General features: G+C 38.1%; 1 protein-coding gene across 3 annotated transcripts in view; it reads right to left on the reverse strand.

The window, feature by feature from the left end:
• Positions 1-547: 547 nt before the first annotated feature.
• ST7L (suppression of tumorigenicity 7 like) overlaps positions 548-15,556 on the reverse strand; it is a 54,172-nt gene continuing 39,163 nt past the window's right edge. For 2 of the 3 annotated variants that reach the window (XM_063143254.1, XM_063143269.1), the window contains 2 exons: positions 13,313-13,452; positions 548-869 (listed from right to left, as the gene is read on the reverse strand). In XM_063143254.1, the coding sequence (XP_062999324.1) occupies positions 774-869; positions 13,313-13,452 (236 nt within the window). In that variant the 3' untranslated portion in view covers positions 548-773. Of the gene's footprint in view, positions 870-11,000; positions 11,079-13,312; positions 13,453-15,556 lie in introns of all 3 variants that reach the window. The other variant, XM_063143261.1, reaches the window with a different exon arrangement.

The following is a 15,556-nucleotide window of genomic DNA, read 5'->3' on the forward strand; positions in this document are numbered from 1 at the left end:
ATTCAGCTAATCCTCCAAGATCATAGATTGTGTTGACCAACCTGAAAGGTCACATAATTAGGGGTGCTTCAGAATGAGGTTTCAGATCAGCAGTCAGCCCTAGGTTTCTGTGGGGTGATGGGCAAGACTGACCCCCCCTTTCACCTCTTCATTGCATTCACTGCTATCCATCCACTTTGCCTTCTTGTTTTGGGCCCAGTCTGCACAGATGGGCAATTGAAGGCTTCTGCTCCTGTTACTGCTCACTTGGCTTAGGAGGAGACAGGTCAACAAACAGCAACAGCTAGGAACAGCAGCAGGGCCAGGAGGAGATGCCAAGTAGGCACCCAGCTGGGGTGTGGGCCTCAGCAAGTGTTCAAAATGCCAGCCCTGCAGGTTAGATTTTTGGCCTAGAAACATTTAAATACATTTGTAGTTCCGAAGGAAATTTCAACACACAATCTACCAGATTTATTGCTTTCTGGAATTTCTTACGAGAGAAAGCAGTAGCTTCAAGTTGTACAAGCTAATGTTCAAGTGAGCACAACAATCTCCCACTCCCTCCCCCCACCCACCCACAGACGCACAGAGTGAGCTGTGCATTCTTAAATCCATACGGTTTCTAAGGCTTAAGAAGGGATACAGCAAATTTTAAGCACCAATGATAGGATGTAAAACAAAACCAATTCATGGAGTTTGCCTTCCTTCACACCCTTAGCTGCAAGTGCTTTTGTGCTAGAGAGGGTGCAGATGGTAGAGTTCCTGAGGACATTGTTCAAAGCACTGAGCTCCACTCAGATTTGAGTCAGCTGATGCCAAAGACCAGCAGGCATGAGGCGCTCCATCTTCTCCATCATGAAGCTCAGAGGTGACAAGAGAGTTCCAAAGAACTGAAAGAAAAAAGAAAGCTAAGATAAAACTGAAGTTAACACAGAGCCATACCAACGTATATTTCCAAAGTATTTGATGGGCCTTAAAATACAAACTAGGAAATGTTTCTCTCCGTGTATTACTGATAAAACTAGATTGCAATAAAATAACCAAATGACTTTCTAAATAGTTCTCTTTGTGCAAAAGCAGAAGTGTGAACATCTTGGTTAGAGACAAGCAAAAAAGAAAGGTAAATTGGGAAAATCAAATGTTTCCAAAAAGCAGACGATACTTTAAAAATAAATTTTAATGAAAGAGAAAGGGCCTGTTCACCAAAACATGCCAACAACTAGGTGGGGGAGAATTGGGAGTGGGGGGCATGAATACATTTGTATGACGTTTTGACTAGCTACCATTCTTGCTTTCATTCATTTTTTTTCTTACAACAATTCAGTCAGTTTTAGACATTCTTTACTACAGAAAATGGCAAATTGTGGAACAGAGCTTGAATAATAGCGAAAGTATAAAATAAAAATATAAGTGTATAAAATAAAGGAGCCTGAGAGAGCTAGGGTAGAAGCTTTATTAGCTATATTCACTTGTGACTTCACCTTTCCTCCAACTTTACAAGAAAAATATCCTCTATAATTGACTTAACAACTATAGCTGCTAGTAACCTTGTTCAGCCTTCAGCATTCATATCTTTTACACAAAGGGACATCCTTTCTCAAGTCATAACTGCCTTCTGTAATCTGCTAGGACATTTTTACATCAGAAAATAAATCCGAAACATTAACATTTTAAATTGGATTTGACACTGATAGAGTAAGAAAAAAATAACAACAACATTGTCACATACTTTTGCTGGGGAGAATATTTTATTTTTGTTTGGTTTTTTTTGCTTTGTTTGGTTTTTGTGTGTGTGTGTCTGTCTATATGTATTATATTTTGCTCTGTAGTGTCTTTCATTTATTGGTGTTTGGAAACAAGAAACAAGATTAATTTGGAGAAAATAAATCCAAAACATTAACATTTTAAATTGCAGAAATAGAAAACATTCATGCAAATGAGGCAGAAGTGTTTGCAACAGAGCTCTCATTCTAACTAGCTCCACAGTTCCACCACTGTATTAATGGTACTTTTGAGTTTAGGATCACTCTTCATATTTCAGGAATTACACAAAGAAGCCGATCCATAAACATTCAATCTACTAGTGGCATCTCTTGCACCAAGAACACAGATTAAGATGTAGGTTAGTAAGGCAAGAAAACTCTGCCTCTTATCTCTGCACATCCAGCTTGTAGGAGACTATTTTAGATGGTTTAAAATGTAGAATATTATTCATTTCACATTTCCAAGTCATATACATTTTTTCACAGATAAGCAAAAGCTTCAAGTGTTTATAAATCTGAGATGTTCAACAGCTGTGTAGTAACTTAATTCTTCAATGTCACCTAATGAGTCTCAACAAAACAGTATAGGGATTTATTCCTGCTTCAAAACCAGTTGTCATACATTTGATTTGTTGGGATTCTGGGGTCTATTTGGTCTACTAGTGAAGCCCTAAGAAATACTCACTACTTTATAATGATATCCAAGAACCCCATAGAGTAGGTAGTGATAGACTGACAATTTGGTACAAGGGTCATTACATATGTGCCACTGCTGTCACATTTTGCCCAAAGCAACTTTCTGAGGTAAAATTTGAGGTTTTTTGCTCTAGAAAGCCATCTAGGAAACTGTAAGGAAAGGGGAGGGAGACCATTTCAATAAGACTAATGAAATTTCTCAAAGAGAAAAGTCACTGTCTTGAACCCACAGAAAATACTAATATAAACAGTTACTCAACCTATGCTGTGGTGTCATCTGCCTCTTACCAGCATTGGATATTTTGTTAGGAGTCTGGGCCTGGTGAGAGCAGAGCAGCCAAAGACAAATCAGATGTGAAGTGCAGCGGCCACCAAATTACACCTAGAGCACATTTTTGAGGCAACTTTGGAGGGTCTTGCTCAGGTGAAACGTATGATAATTTGAGGGAAGCAAAATTAGCAAAGTAAGGTTTTTATCAGAAAGACTAGCAAAATTTCTCTGTTGGTGCACGCAGCCATCTGATGGATCTGAGGATGCTTCCAGACAAGGCTATTATTGTGCAATCGCCCTGCTTCGCTCACAGAATTTTACAGGTAAACCAGATGATATCTTCAATTTGTAACCCTCCTGTGTTTTCCACTACTTCTTGCAAAAATAAAATAAAAATCTGTTAAGAAGTGGAAGATGGAATAGCTGCACAAAGTCTTTGGATTGTTAGCACTATGAGCCCTCCATCTGGAAGCATCCCATGAGTTTTATGCAGTCCTGACAAATTCTATAAAATTAAAAATACTGAATTTACCAGATAATGAAGTGTGTGTGTGGGGTGGAGCCTTTAATTTGGATCAATCTAATTTTCTTTTGAGATCCCTGCGGCACGGCAGACTAATAGTAAATACTGTACACAAACAACTGGCTAAATGGCTTTTGAAACATACAGGTAGATAGCAAGAGTGATTTATCAGATTTACCAAGTGCACATTTCAAATGATTCCTGGATTTCAATATGCACATAGAACATCCCACAAAACAGAAGCTGCCACATTTTCTTCAGCATGAGAACATTCTATGCAATAGAGATGCCCACGCCATTTGTGAGGTTGCAACAGTGAGCTGTAAAGCTCCTTCCCCCTTCTCCACAACTGCATACATTCTTTGATGCTTAGAAACAGGGCAACCTTGCTTGTGAAAAAACCTCAGAAACCATACATGTGCATCACAGTTTCAGGATCAAGGTTCAAGGGGATCAATTTCGGTGTCATGGATTAGAAAGCAGAAGCTAAATAGCAACAAAATTCTTTTGATGGCTCCTGGTCTTATTTGTTAACTTTAGGCAATGTACAATTATTTTTGTAGGAGGAGTAGCACTAACTCCAATCAAGCATCAGTAGCTTCATAACTATATCAACACATGGGACTGAGGCAGAAAGACTGTCTTTTTTGCTAAGTGTAAGCCGCTCTGAGAGCCTTTTTTGGCTGAGGAGCGGGGTATAAATATGAGAAATAAAATAAATAAATAAATAAATAAAGTTCATTGCTCAGAGAAAGTACTGACAGCTCCATTTTCCTAATCACAGTGACTTTCGCATACCCCATATCAGATTACAACCAGCTTTTGGTCAAATCAGTCTCACTCCTAAAGGGAGACCCTAGCTGCAGAAGAAAAAAACATGTGGACTGCTAAAAAAAAAAAATGAAATGATGGGGTAGTGTTATAGGAGTTTAATGTGACAGTCACAACAAAACGTACATACCTCTACTGAATCAGCACTGGCTAATGTTCTAGAGACTAGCATTTTCACTTCCAAGCTAGTTTGAAGTGATATAAAAACCTACAAACCCAGTTTGACTAGAGACCATAATAGAATACGGACACTCATTTTTAAGGCTCTGCAATACCACTAAAGTTATGTTCCACACAACTCCTGTAAAAATGAAATGATAAAATCAATTGCTGTAGTTTCTTAGAGCATTTGTAGAACTTCATCTGTAAGAATAATGATGCCTTGTTACAGTGGGTTCCTTCACCATAAGGGCCCCATTCTTCTTCTGCATTGTGTGCTGGTGTAATAAAGGCAATTCAATTATCGACAACGAAACAAATGGAAATCAAAGCCTTTTGGACAGTAATCTGGTTAGGTAAAGAGTAAGATGCTATGTAAACAAAAGGAACACATCAATAGCAACCCTTATATATCAAAATCTTATTAACAAGGAAATCCTGGAAAACACCAATTTATGAGGAGGATGGCAAAAAAGGAGAGGGCCTTCTCGGTGGTGGCCCCCTGACTGTGGAATGATCTCCCCAATGAGGCTCGCCTGGCACCAACACTATTATCTTTTCGGCGCCAGGTCAAGACTTTTCTCTTCTCCCAGGCATTTTAACAACGTTAAGTTTGTTTTTAATGGACCCCAGAATTGTTGTTTTAAATGGATACTGTTGTTTTTATACTGTTGTTTTTATGGTTTTGATGGTTTTTAAATTTTGTATACTTTTTAATGTTTACCATTTTTAACTGTTGTAAACCGCCCAGAGAGCTTCGGCTGTGGGGCAGTATATAAATGTAATAAATAAATAAATGAGCCTACATCATCAGATACCAATGAATTGTATATGAAGGTATCACACGAACTGGATGGAAATTTCCTTGTGTTAATTCTGTCACAATGAGTTTGCTGAATTAGTACCTGAATACATCCTCCCTGGAGTAGAATATTTTTCTGCTGAAAAATGTTGCGATTCCACACCCTCCTGCCAAAATGTGAGACAATAAATTGGTCCACAAAGCTTTATTCAGTAAACAGACCTCTGTTCACACGTGAAGGATGTGTGAATGCTAGGAGCTGTCCTTTAAGCTTAATTAGCTTAACGAAGCAAGGCAGTTGCCTATCAACGAAATGGACAGTTTCCCACAGTGCCCAACAGGCCTTAACCAAACCCATTCTTAAGGGCAGATCTACAAGTTGTAACCTCTGGCAAGTGGCTAACTTAGCAGACTGCCTCCCACCAACTCTCAAGTTCGCCTACTTGACTCTGTGGCAGACTGTGGGTTCTGTCAATTCCAATGTTCCCTCCCCCTCCAACAAAGACTTGAGTTCCCAGGGAGAATGGGCTTCCCGTCTGATAAGCTCCCAGGAAGATTCCTCCTTGACTCCTGGAGAGTGTTGAATTTCCTTCCCTGTTTCCTGTCTTGGCTCATCTACTTCTTCAGGTTCCGAGATCAATTCAGGGTACACACCAGGGAGACAGAACCTGATCCTAACATAGTCTTTGGTAGTCTTTAACTTTCTAACAACTTTTGTTTACTGTGTTATAGTGTGAGTAGTAGAGAGGGCCCCAATTTGGTTCCAGACTTAAGACTTTGCATCAAGACAGGGTGAAACGGAACATACATTTTGTATATAAAGTCTATATAAAATCTATCCACCAATAGGTCACAGGGACCTTTACTCATTGTAAATACAGCCACTTTTGCCAAATCTTGCTGGTGAATAATCAACCAGACACACAGATAACTGGTACATACACTACTAAATAAAGTCAATTGACTAATGAAGAAAGGCTTATTCCACAAGTCTCCACTTTTCTTTCTTCTTCAGCTGTGCATACAAATAAGTACACAGTTGCTTAATATCGAGTAGCTCTTCGATAGCTGAACCAGAAATTTATCCCAGCCCTGATACTAGAAATCCATTTAACGAGAACTAGTCAGTAGACTTGAACTATTTCACAAAAAAGGGATGGCAATACAAAGGAGACTTCTAGAGATTATTCATACAACTGATCTTTACAGAGAACAATTTAGTGAGCTGATGTGGGGAAGCAACTAGGAGTAAGAGCAGGGAAATCTTTGGTTTAAATCTTGTTTCAGCCATGAATTCACTAGGTACCCTTTGGTAAAACTCAGCTCTTCTATCCCTCTCCCAAGAGCTGACCCAAGACATTTTGCTGACATCAAATGGTGCATTCCTGTTGTGTCCTGTTTACATTTGTAGTAAATATATATTAAGATGAGGTGAGTAGAGATTACCCAATTATCAATGTGCTTTTTCTATTGCATACACACTACATTTCTGATTTACCCTTGTTTGTGCAAATAAATCTAAGAGCAATCCTACTGGCTTCTATCTCCTCAGGTTAAGCAACTACATACACATGGTGAGATAATAATAATCCTTTTTCTCATTGGGGCATTCAAAGCTTCTTGAAAGCACACCTTCAACATCTAGAACCTTTTCTCACTGTAACAAGAGATCTATGTACCCTACTGGCCCCAATGGAAAACTTCCATTCACTTCTATTTAGCGGCTATGTGCCAATTCTGGGCTTTTTCTGTTGGCATATTCCATTGTGTATACACTAAAGCTATTAAAAGATTCTCTGTGGTTTTTGGCCTCTCAACAAGTTTTTGCAGTTTGGCAAGCATCTTGTCTGGCAATTTGATTGTAGAGGAAACAAATGAAATATTATCCAGTGAAAATACATAAGCCAATGTTATTCTGCTAAATAAAAGATATTAAATTTTGTTCTGTTACAGAAGTACACAGCTGACAATACAGATTAGACAGCTGAAAACATCCAACAACTCCTTTCTGCAACACATACAAGAGTTATGTGGTATGATGGAAGGCTGCCTTTTTGAAAGCATACAACCTGCTCATCAGTAATTTTACATAGTCCAAGCCTGTACCAAACACTAAACCCTGGAATTGGGATCAATTCTGATGAGCTTCCGTCACTATGTACTTGGTCCTGATCCACTTTCACACCTAAAAAAGAGCAAAAGTTGGGGGGATGTCTTCATTGCGGACTAATCCATTTGTTATAGAATAAGGGAAATTGAGTTCAAATTCTCTCTCAGCTATGAAGTTTACTGACCGACCTTGAACCAGTCGCTTTTTCTCAACTTAACCAACCACACAAGCTTGCTGAGAGGATGGAGGTGGGGGGAGAGAAGATCCTGCACTCCTTGCAAGAAGGCAAAGATATAAATGTAAAAACAACCACTCTCACATTTGATTACCAGATCTGTTTAAATATTACAATTACAAAATAAAATAGTTAAGCTGTCCCTTTCATGAAACATGAATGCAATGTATTTAATGTCCAGGCCAAACAATATGTTATCTAAACTGAATTAATCTGTTTTAAACAGTAACAACTATCTCATAATTAGCTTAGTGCTTGTTTAGCTTAGAGATTAAAAATACACATTCATGATCCTTTACTCTGTATTAAGGTTCAAGATAGCTTCAACTACATGGTTACACAGATGCCCGACTCGAGTCCTGCCATGGCTCAAAGTGAAGGAAGGCCAAAACCAACTGTGTCATTTTCCTAAAAAAGAAGATTAGAGAATGGGAACTGGGAACTACCCCTGGGAACTAGGTCAACAGAAACCCTGACAAATGTAGTGACTTCAGTCTACTAGGAGATAGGCTGACCACACCTCTTACAGGAAACAGTGCCTTCTGAGCACAATGAAAAGTCCTGGTTTTCATCTATAAATCCCATAGCTGGCATCAGACCAATGTCACTCCTTTGTGTCATCATGACCATCAATTATCAACATATTATGCCTTCATGACTGTACAAATTTTTTAGGACAGAAGGAAAACTAGTCAGTCACTGCCCCCATAGCTGCAGAACTCTTGGAGGTCCATCAAATTTAAGTTAGGGAAAGCCATCTTTAAAACAGAGGTGTCATTCTAACTTGGTGTAAGTTTGGTCTAGAATACACAGAAATATGATTATTAAGTGGGGCCAGCAACAAAATGTCACAGCATGAAATGCTCCTGTTTACTGCTCCAGCCAGCCTTGTCTCCCCCCACAGTACCCCATTCTATTCTCCCACCGATCCCCACCCAGTTTTCCATCTCCAACAGTCAGTCTGCATTCCCTGGCCACAGAGCATGCTCAGTAACCACTGGGCTGGTTTTGCAGGTCCCTCCCTTTGTGAGTTTCTTTCTAAAGATTTCTTTTTGTACGTTAGGTTCCCACCTACTCTGTTGATAGCTACTTGGTGCTGTTTGGGTTACATAAGCAACATCATTCATGTCTGAATATTGGACATAGAGGAAATTATACACTCATGATCATCAAAGAATACTTTAATGTACTTCTAAGCCATATCTTCACAAATTTAAGAGAACTACATTAAAGTTACTATCTTATAGGCACAAACATTATTCAAGGGGCAATTAAGTGGCCACTTTCTGTTGGGATAGGCTCACTAACTTTAATGAGTTAATAAAGTGGTAATTGGAAACACAGCCTTGGGGGGAAAAACATGGCATTTTATGGTACAGTCCTATACCCACTTACCTGACCATAAGCCCCACTGGAATTGATTAGACTTATTTCTGAGTAGCCATGCACAGGAATGCACTAGGAGTATCCCTGCCTTTCATAAGATTGAAACCTTTTTAATATTTCTACTAAAAGAAAAAAATGTTGGACCAAACACACTGAAAAATAAGCGGAACTGCATTATATACTGATGCAACATGTGGACTAATGCCTCTGGATACCCTACATGAGCAAGACATAAAATATATTTATTATCATGTTCCTCTTTTGAGCTGTGTTCATACTGAAATATACAATATTTCCAGTTATGGTTATGATGAGCCATTTTTAGAAAACGAAGCAAGTTGAAGAAGGTTGTGATATCAGTATAGTAGGTAAAGAGTGTTATGTAAAGATATCTCTAGAGTAGGTAAAGATTTCAGCACTGACAGTATACAAAAGATTGATTTTAACAAAGCCAATTACTGTGTTAATAATTTGGTATATGGCCTCGACTAGTTTTATGGCAATGAATTATACATAAATCCTGCTGTACCCTATTTAAGTTTCAGAACACTGCTATTTAGGTTTTTTGTGAACTGCCCAGAGAGCTTCGGCTATTGGGCGGTATAAAAATGTAATAAATAAAATACATAAATAAAATAAATTTAATATATGGAAACAGTTACTCACTAAGGCTGAAATATTTAGTTGATAAACTTGCCTCTAATTAATAGGGCAGATTTTTTTAAAAAAGTACTTACAGATACCTACAAAAAGTGTGAGGCATTTTAGTAGAGGCATTACTCCCTTCTCTCACACAGGAAGGGATGTTATTATTTTAAAAAACTATGTTTTTTAAAAAATAATAACATTATTATTTTAAAAAACTATTAAAAACTTATAGTATTATTTTAAAAAACTATGTATTATTTTAAAAAACTATGTTCTTTCTTGGTGTACAAATATGTAGGATTCCCATGTGCCTTATCCTTTATGACAGTTCCTTAGCTACTGTTATTAGAAAGGACATGATTTAAAGAGAATACTAGAATTGCTTTCTGCTCAGATGTAGAGCTCAACATTCAAACTGCTTTGTATGCAAATTAGGAGGCAACAACATTGTTTGATTAAAGAAGTCCAGCATAGAACTTCACTGAGCAATTCTTTCTTAGTATAACATTTGACCACGTATCTCTTTGGAAATCATACAATTTTGCTAATGCAGTCCTTAAAGAATTAATCAAGCTGATAGTTCTAACCCGGTTCCTGCAAAGTTAGCCAATTATGAACACACAAATGTGTCATTGGCATGCCCAACAAAATTTTCCCACATAACTATTAAACTCAATTTGTTGGAAATGGAGCCCGTGTTATCCGACCAGCATGACTCCAACACTTCCTAATAAAAAGAAAGTAGAATATGGATTTCATGCAACTTTGACATTAAAAATTAGCAGTTCTGTTCCATGTCTACACTCCGTTCATTGTATAACCTGGATTCATACTAACACCACTCCATCCAATTAGAAAACAATTACAAAGTAATGATTTGATGCAAGCCCAGTTCTAGAGTAGGCAATCCAAATTACAATATTAAAAACATAGTCTGGTGGGAGGCTAAAACAGACAGCTGCTTGGTACTTTATAGGGAAGATGTTGCTATCTCCTCTTCAGAATGACTACAGTAATTCAAGCCAGTGGTTTATATAGAAAAATCTCTATTCCTTGCAGATAGTATATCATAATGGTTGCTTTGGGCAATATGTACAACAAAAGGGATTTGGGGTAATTTAACATTGTCCTCAATCCCAATGTTTAGAAAACAATATTTAAGATGACTTTCAGCATGAATCTGCACTGCCAAACTACCCAAACTGTAGATGCTGTAAGAGACATCAGCAGAACAGTAGCCTCGGTAAAGAAACCCCTGCATATGAAGGACTAACATTTGGCTGCTCTGGCAGCCATTTCTAAGCCAGGATTATTTATTCTGAGACTGCCTGTAGCCCAGGCTCAGAAGCACAGTGCCAGTTAGAATACCCGGGGAACATCTGTATGCATTTTTGCTCTTCCCTAGTAGGGCCCATCAAATTTTAATGTAAGCCACCTCGAGTACTGTGATTAGTAGGAGTGTGAATAAACAAATAGCAGGGGTGTGACTAAGCAAATATGTAAAGCATTTTGAGCTAAACATTATGGTTTAGCTTATCGTGTGAACCATTCCTAACCATGGTGGCTACATAGCCACGGTTTAAACACGCTCACTAACCATTTGCTGCAAAAGGGTTAACGGCTTAACCATGGCTTAGCGTGTTGTCTGAACAGGCCCAGTGGCAAAATGGAGGACCTGAAAAAGCAGCAGGAAAGAGGAGAGAAAGACAGTTCAGCAGATGGCACATAACACATGCACATTTTTGCTCAAAGCAATGTGAAAAAAGTAGGATGCCTATTTCAGAAGAAGGATAGATAAAGTGTTCTAATTTTGTTGTAACCACAGGCTCTACAAGACACCACTGATGCGCTGGGGACACACGGAGTGTGTAGTTTGCTGAAGTCAGTGCATTTACTAGGAGCCTCAAAGCATCTTTCTCTACCTAATATTTGCATTTTTCAAGCTATCATTAATCAAAGCAGTCAGCTTGAATCCGAATTTATTCAAATACCGAACCAATCCCTACACAAAAGTTCCAAGTTAGGTTACTATTTTCAAAGGCCCTCCCACGTACGCAGATCTAAGTATAAAGAATCATTATGAAGTAGATTCTATTGAACTAAAAAAGCTACTTCTGAGATGAGTGGTTGAGGATTGCATCCCATGTATTATTTGTTATATAACATATTTTCAGAACTATATTTGTTTTTGTAAGATGAAAGGGCTAGGGAACATTATGACAGGTACTTTTTGAGCTGTATTAAGAGTGGGATCTTGGTGACAAGTCAATCTTCGAGGCCAATAAAATTAGTGTAGTTTCAGAGGTACATTAAAACTCATGCTTCTGGTATGAAGAATTTGAGTATCCAATGGTGTCTCAGCACTAGTGTTCATATTGTGCCAGCGTAAATCAATGCTTTGCAACTTAACTAGTGCTTGCTAGTGCAATGGAGAAAAACTTTGAGGTGCAATTGAAGTTCAGCAGTGCAGTAGCAAAAAGCGGCATCACTGAATTTCATCAACAAATTGGCGCCTTTCCCCATTACACTAGCAAGTGCTAGTTGCATTGTGCAAGCATTAGTTTACACTAATACAACATCATTAGTACTAGCGCTGGGGCTCCACTGGATATTACGCTAAATTAAGATCACATAAGATCATTGTTACATACCTTACAAGTAAAAGGTTCTTGTTCCCTATATCACTTGTGGACTATTGCCACCACAAGAGAAGATTCTACCTTATGCAGGACATTTCCAGTTTTATCAATTTTGTTGATTTTTCTACATTTTTAACAGTATTCACAACAAAAACTCAATATGGTGCTCACTGCCCTCCGTATCCCCAACTCTGGACGGAAATACATTAGAGAGAGGGAAAGTAAGAAGTCCGGAGGTAAGAAAATTCAGAAGTACCTATAAGTGATATTTTGCTTCTACCAACAAATTTTAGCAAGTCCACCTTGGCTCATTTCCAGAACAGCCCACTGAGTTCAGTTAGACTGCAGGGTCTAAGTGTAACCAACTTTCTCTTTTTTCCCTCCAAGTTAGCAAATGGGCAAGATTGCTAACAGTGTAAGTAAAATTCCACTCAGTTCTTACTTTAATAATCTGGACTCAATGACTAATTGGTTTCCAAAATAAAATACTGAAATGAAAACAAAATGCAGGCAAATCCTCCATGCTTTTCATAGCTCAAGGTTTTACTATGTCAATCAGTATCAATACATTGTTTTCTCCTCTATGGAGTAGATTAGGCAGGTAGATTAGATTTTACGGAGAGCAGTATCTAGGCTATATTGCACCATACACTAAAATTACTGTTTGCAAGCAACTATCTAAGCTTCCATTCAGTCCATGCACAACATGTTCTTTGGTCAGTAACCATGTCCCATTAATTCCCAACGTAGAGAAAGAAAGGATGCAACAGTTCATTGTTTTCAAATATAGGAAATGCACTTAGCCTGTAATAGGATATTGAGAGAGAGAGAGAGAGAGAGAGAGAGAGAGAGAGAGAGAGAGAGAGAGAGAGAGAGTCTGTCACTGCCCCAGAAAGCTTACAATCTAAATATTTTCACACTGGTCATTTAAATAATTAATGGCAAATCCTTAAAACTAAAAAAAACATCATATGTGGTTTAAAACGGCCTAGCAGGATTCTCCCCACTTTCAGACTAGAAATATTGGTATTTCAAATGCTTCTTCCTAATTAGATATAGACCAGCTGCCAAAGAAAACTTGAGATCTTCAGAGATTGTCTTTCAAAAATCCTTATATGAAAGAAAAATGAGGAAGTCTGAGCTATGCTGAATCAGGTTTTTAGATGTCCATGGCTCTGAATTAGTTTCTAGAGGTCAGCAGATAGGGCTCTTAGTTTGCGCATGTCACACAAACACCTTAAGTAAGCCCTGGAGTGGAGACAATACTTACAGCTTTAGCAAAAATGACCATGAGTTCAGGGAACTGATGTGTTAGAAGAGCTAACATTGCTGTGAAAGAGCACAACCCTGCTGTAAAGTGGATGAAAAAAGGAAGCTCCTTCTGCGGGTATACAGAGACGTCATGGAATGCTGAAATTAAAAAAAAGACAATTATTTGATATATTAGGCATTTATAAAGGATTTATTTAATTATTTGTTTTGTGTTCCACCTTTCCACCCCAAACCAGCATGCATTTTCAAAGTTATGATTTTTCATAGAGAAAAAATACTACTGAATTTAATCTATTATTATGAGAGCCACAGTTTTATTCATAACTCTGAACTTTAAAGATTGAAGGAGCTTAACAAAATATATTATTGATTAGGGCTGAAATCCAGTACGATGTAGATAGTTCCCCAAACCATCAAAGCATGAAATTTAGGCTATTCCAGAGTGCAGTCTCAGACTGGGAGTATATTTTGCCAATTGAATGGCATAAAGTCATCAACCTCAGGTAGAGTATGAGGAACAAATGAGATTTTCAAAAAGATCCCCTTAAAACGGTCAGAGTGGATGCGTCCCTTTGACTGTTCCAAAGCAAAACAAAATATGAAATATACACAGTCTGATTCAGAAGTTTGTAAATTATCCCTTGCATGGTGCATCCATATAGTCACCACTTTGTGCCAGTAATTCATGTGAAAGGGGCAACACATTTTTCAGCTGCACTCTCACATAAAGTGGCAGCGTGTATCTATAGATATATTTTATTAACAATTTCTTCCGTGTAGCAGAGTTCCCAGGGTTGCTTCCACTGCTTCTTCAACTAGTTAACATCCAAGTCATCACATGCAAACCCAGAGATAGTTACATCCTCAAGGTATGGAATCTCCTACACAGTTTAGAAAAATATTTTTCCCTTTCCCAAATGAAACTGCGGGCAAGATATATATCACACATTAATTAGAATTTGGTCAGGGCTGCTCTAGGCCATATAAAAAAATTCTGAAGGTTTTATTTGCTTTATTCCTAATAGTTTTGTTAAATTGCTTTAATATGTGTTTTATGCACTGACTTGAGGGCTTGATGACCCAAAGGCGGCCTATAAATATATTAATAAATAAAAATGTTCCGTCTCACTTTTTCACTATAAACATAAGACAAAGCTAGGACCAGGCTCCACAATAGTAACTAAGCCCTTACAAAAATTAAAAAAAAACTAGGAAATTTATACAGAATTTGCAATCATAGCCAAATCATATTTTATAAAGCAAAATGACTTGAGGGCAAGGAGGAACAGGAGCATCTTGACTGTGAAAGAATCCCAACAACATAGAATCCACCTTAAAATATGAAAAAAAGAACCCCCAAAAAGAAAACTAAATAGGTGAATATTTTTTATTCATCTGTTGCAGTGAGATATACAACAGCGTAAGCCTCAATAGGCTAAGAAGTTCATTTTGAGAGTAGATCAAACCAACAGAATTTTAAAATTTGAAAGCAGTTTGAGAGATGGAGCCTTAAAAAAGTGTTAAGATAATTTTGTTAATGAAAAGTTTTATATTTAAAACTCAACAGGAATGCGTGAGTGATTGTGCTGAAATGTCTGCATGCACCGGAGTTTAATTATACCGGGAAGCCCATGGCTTAGGGTTAGTCACTAGCTGAGGCATTCCTTGAGCAATATCCTGCATGAGTGAGAAATGAGTAATTTAGAGCAGTCTGGGGGCAGGTTTTAATTAGTTTTTAAATGGAGCTTTTCAAGATTAAAAACTTTTTTTTTATTGAATCACATATATGCAAGTGAACTTGTGGCAGATGTGCTCCTTGGCTGCTTTGGCTATAAGCAATCCATATACTTTACAAACAAAGCACTCCCAAGATGCAGAAGTTAACACTTAACAGAATCTCACCAGCACCTAGCATGAAACAAAACCTCATTATAAGGGGGCACCAAAACCTCTCACATTCAGTAACCGAGAAGCTTCAAGTATATTTCCAGGTTGCTTTTGAAAGGATCACTCATAGGGCCGGTTCACACATAACCAGAAGCCACGGTGAGTAAATTCCCACGTGGGGCTTTTCGTTGTAGCTTAAATTTTCAAAATGGCAGCTGGTGCCACAAGGGGGAGGGTGCAGCTTGTCGTTAGGTGTGAATCTGGCAAGATTCCAGTTAAAAAGCAAGGCGGAACCCTAAACGAGGCCATCCATTCTGGGCTGCTTGTTAACCACCCCAACAACCCACCCTCTTAC

Source organism: Elgaria multicarinata, chromosome 1, assembly GCF_023053635.1.
Source record: "Elgaria multicarinata webbii isolate HBS135686 ecotype San Diego chromosome 1, rElgMul1.1.pri, whole genome shotgun sequence".
In the NCBI taxonomy this organism is placed as follows: domain Eukaryota; kingdom Metazoa; phylum Chordata; class Lepidosauria; order Squamata; family Anguidae; genus Elgaria; species Elgaria multicarinata.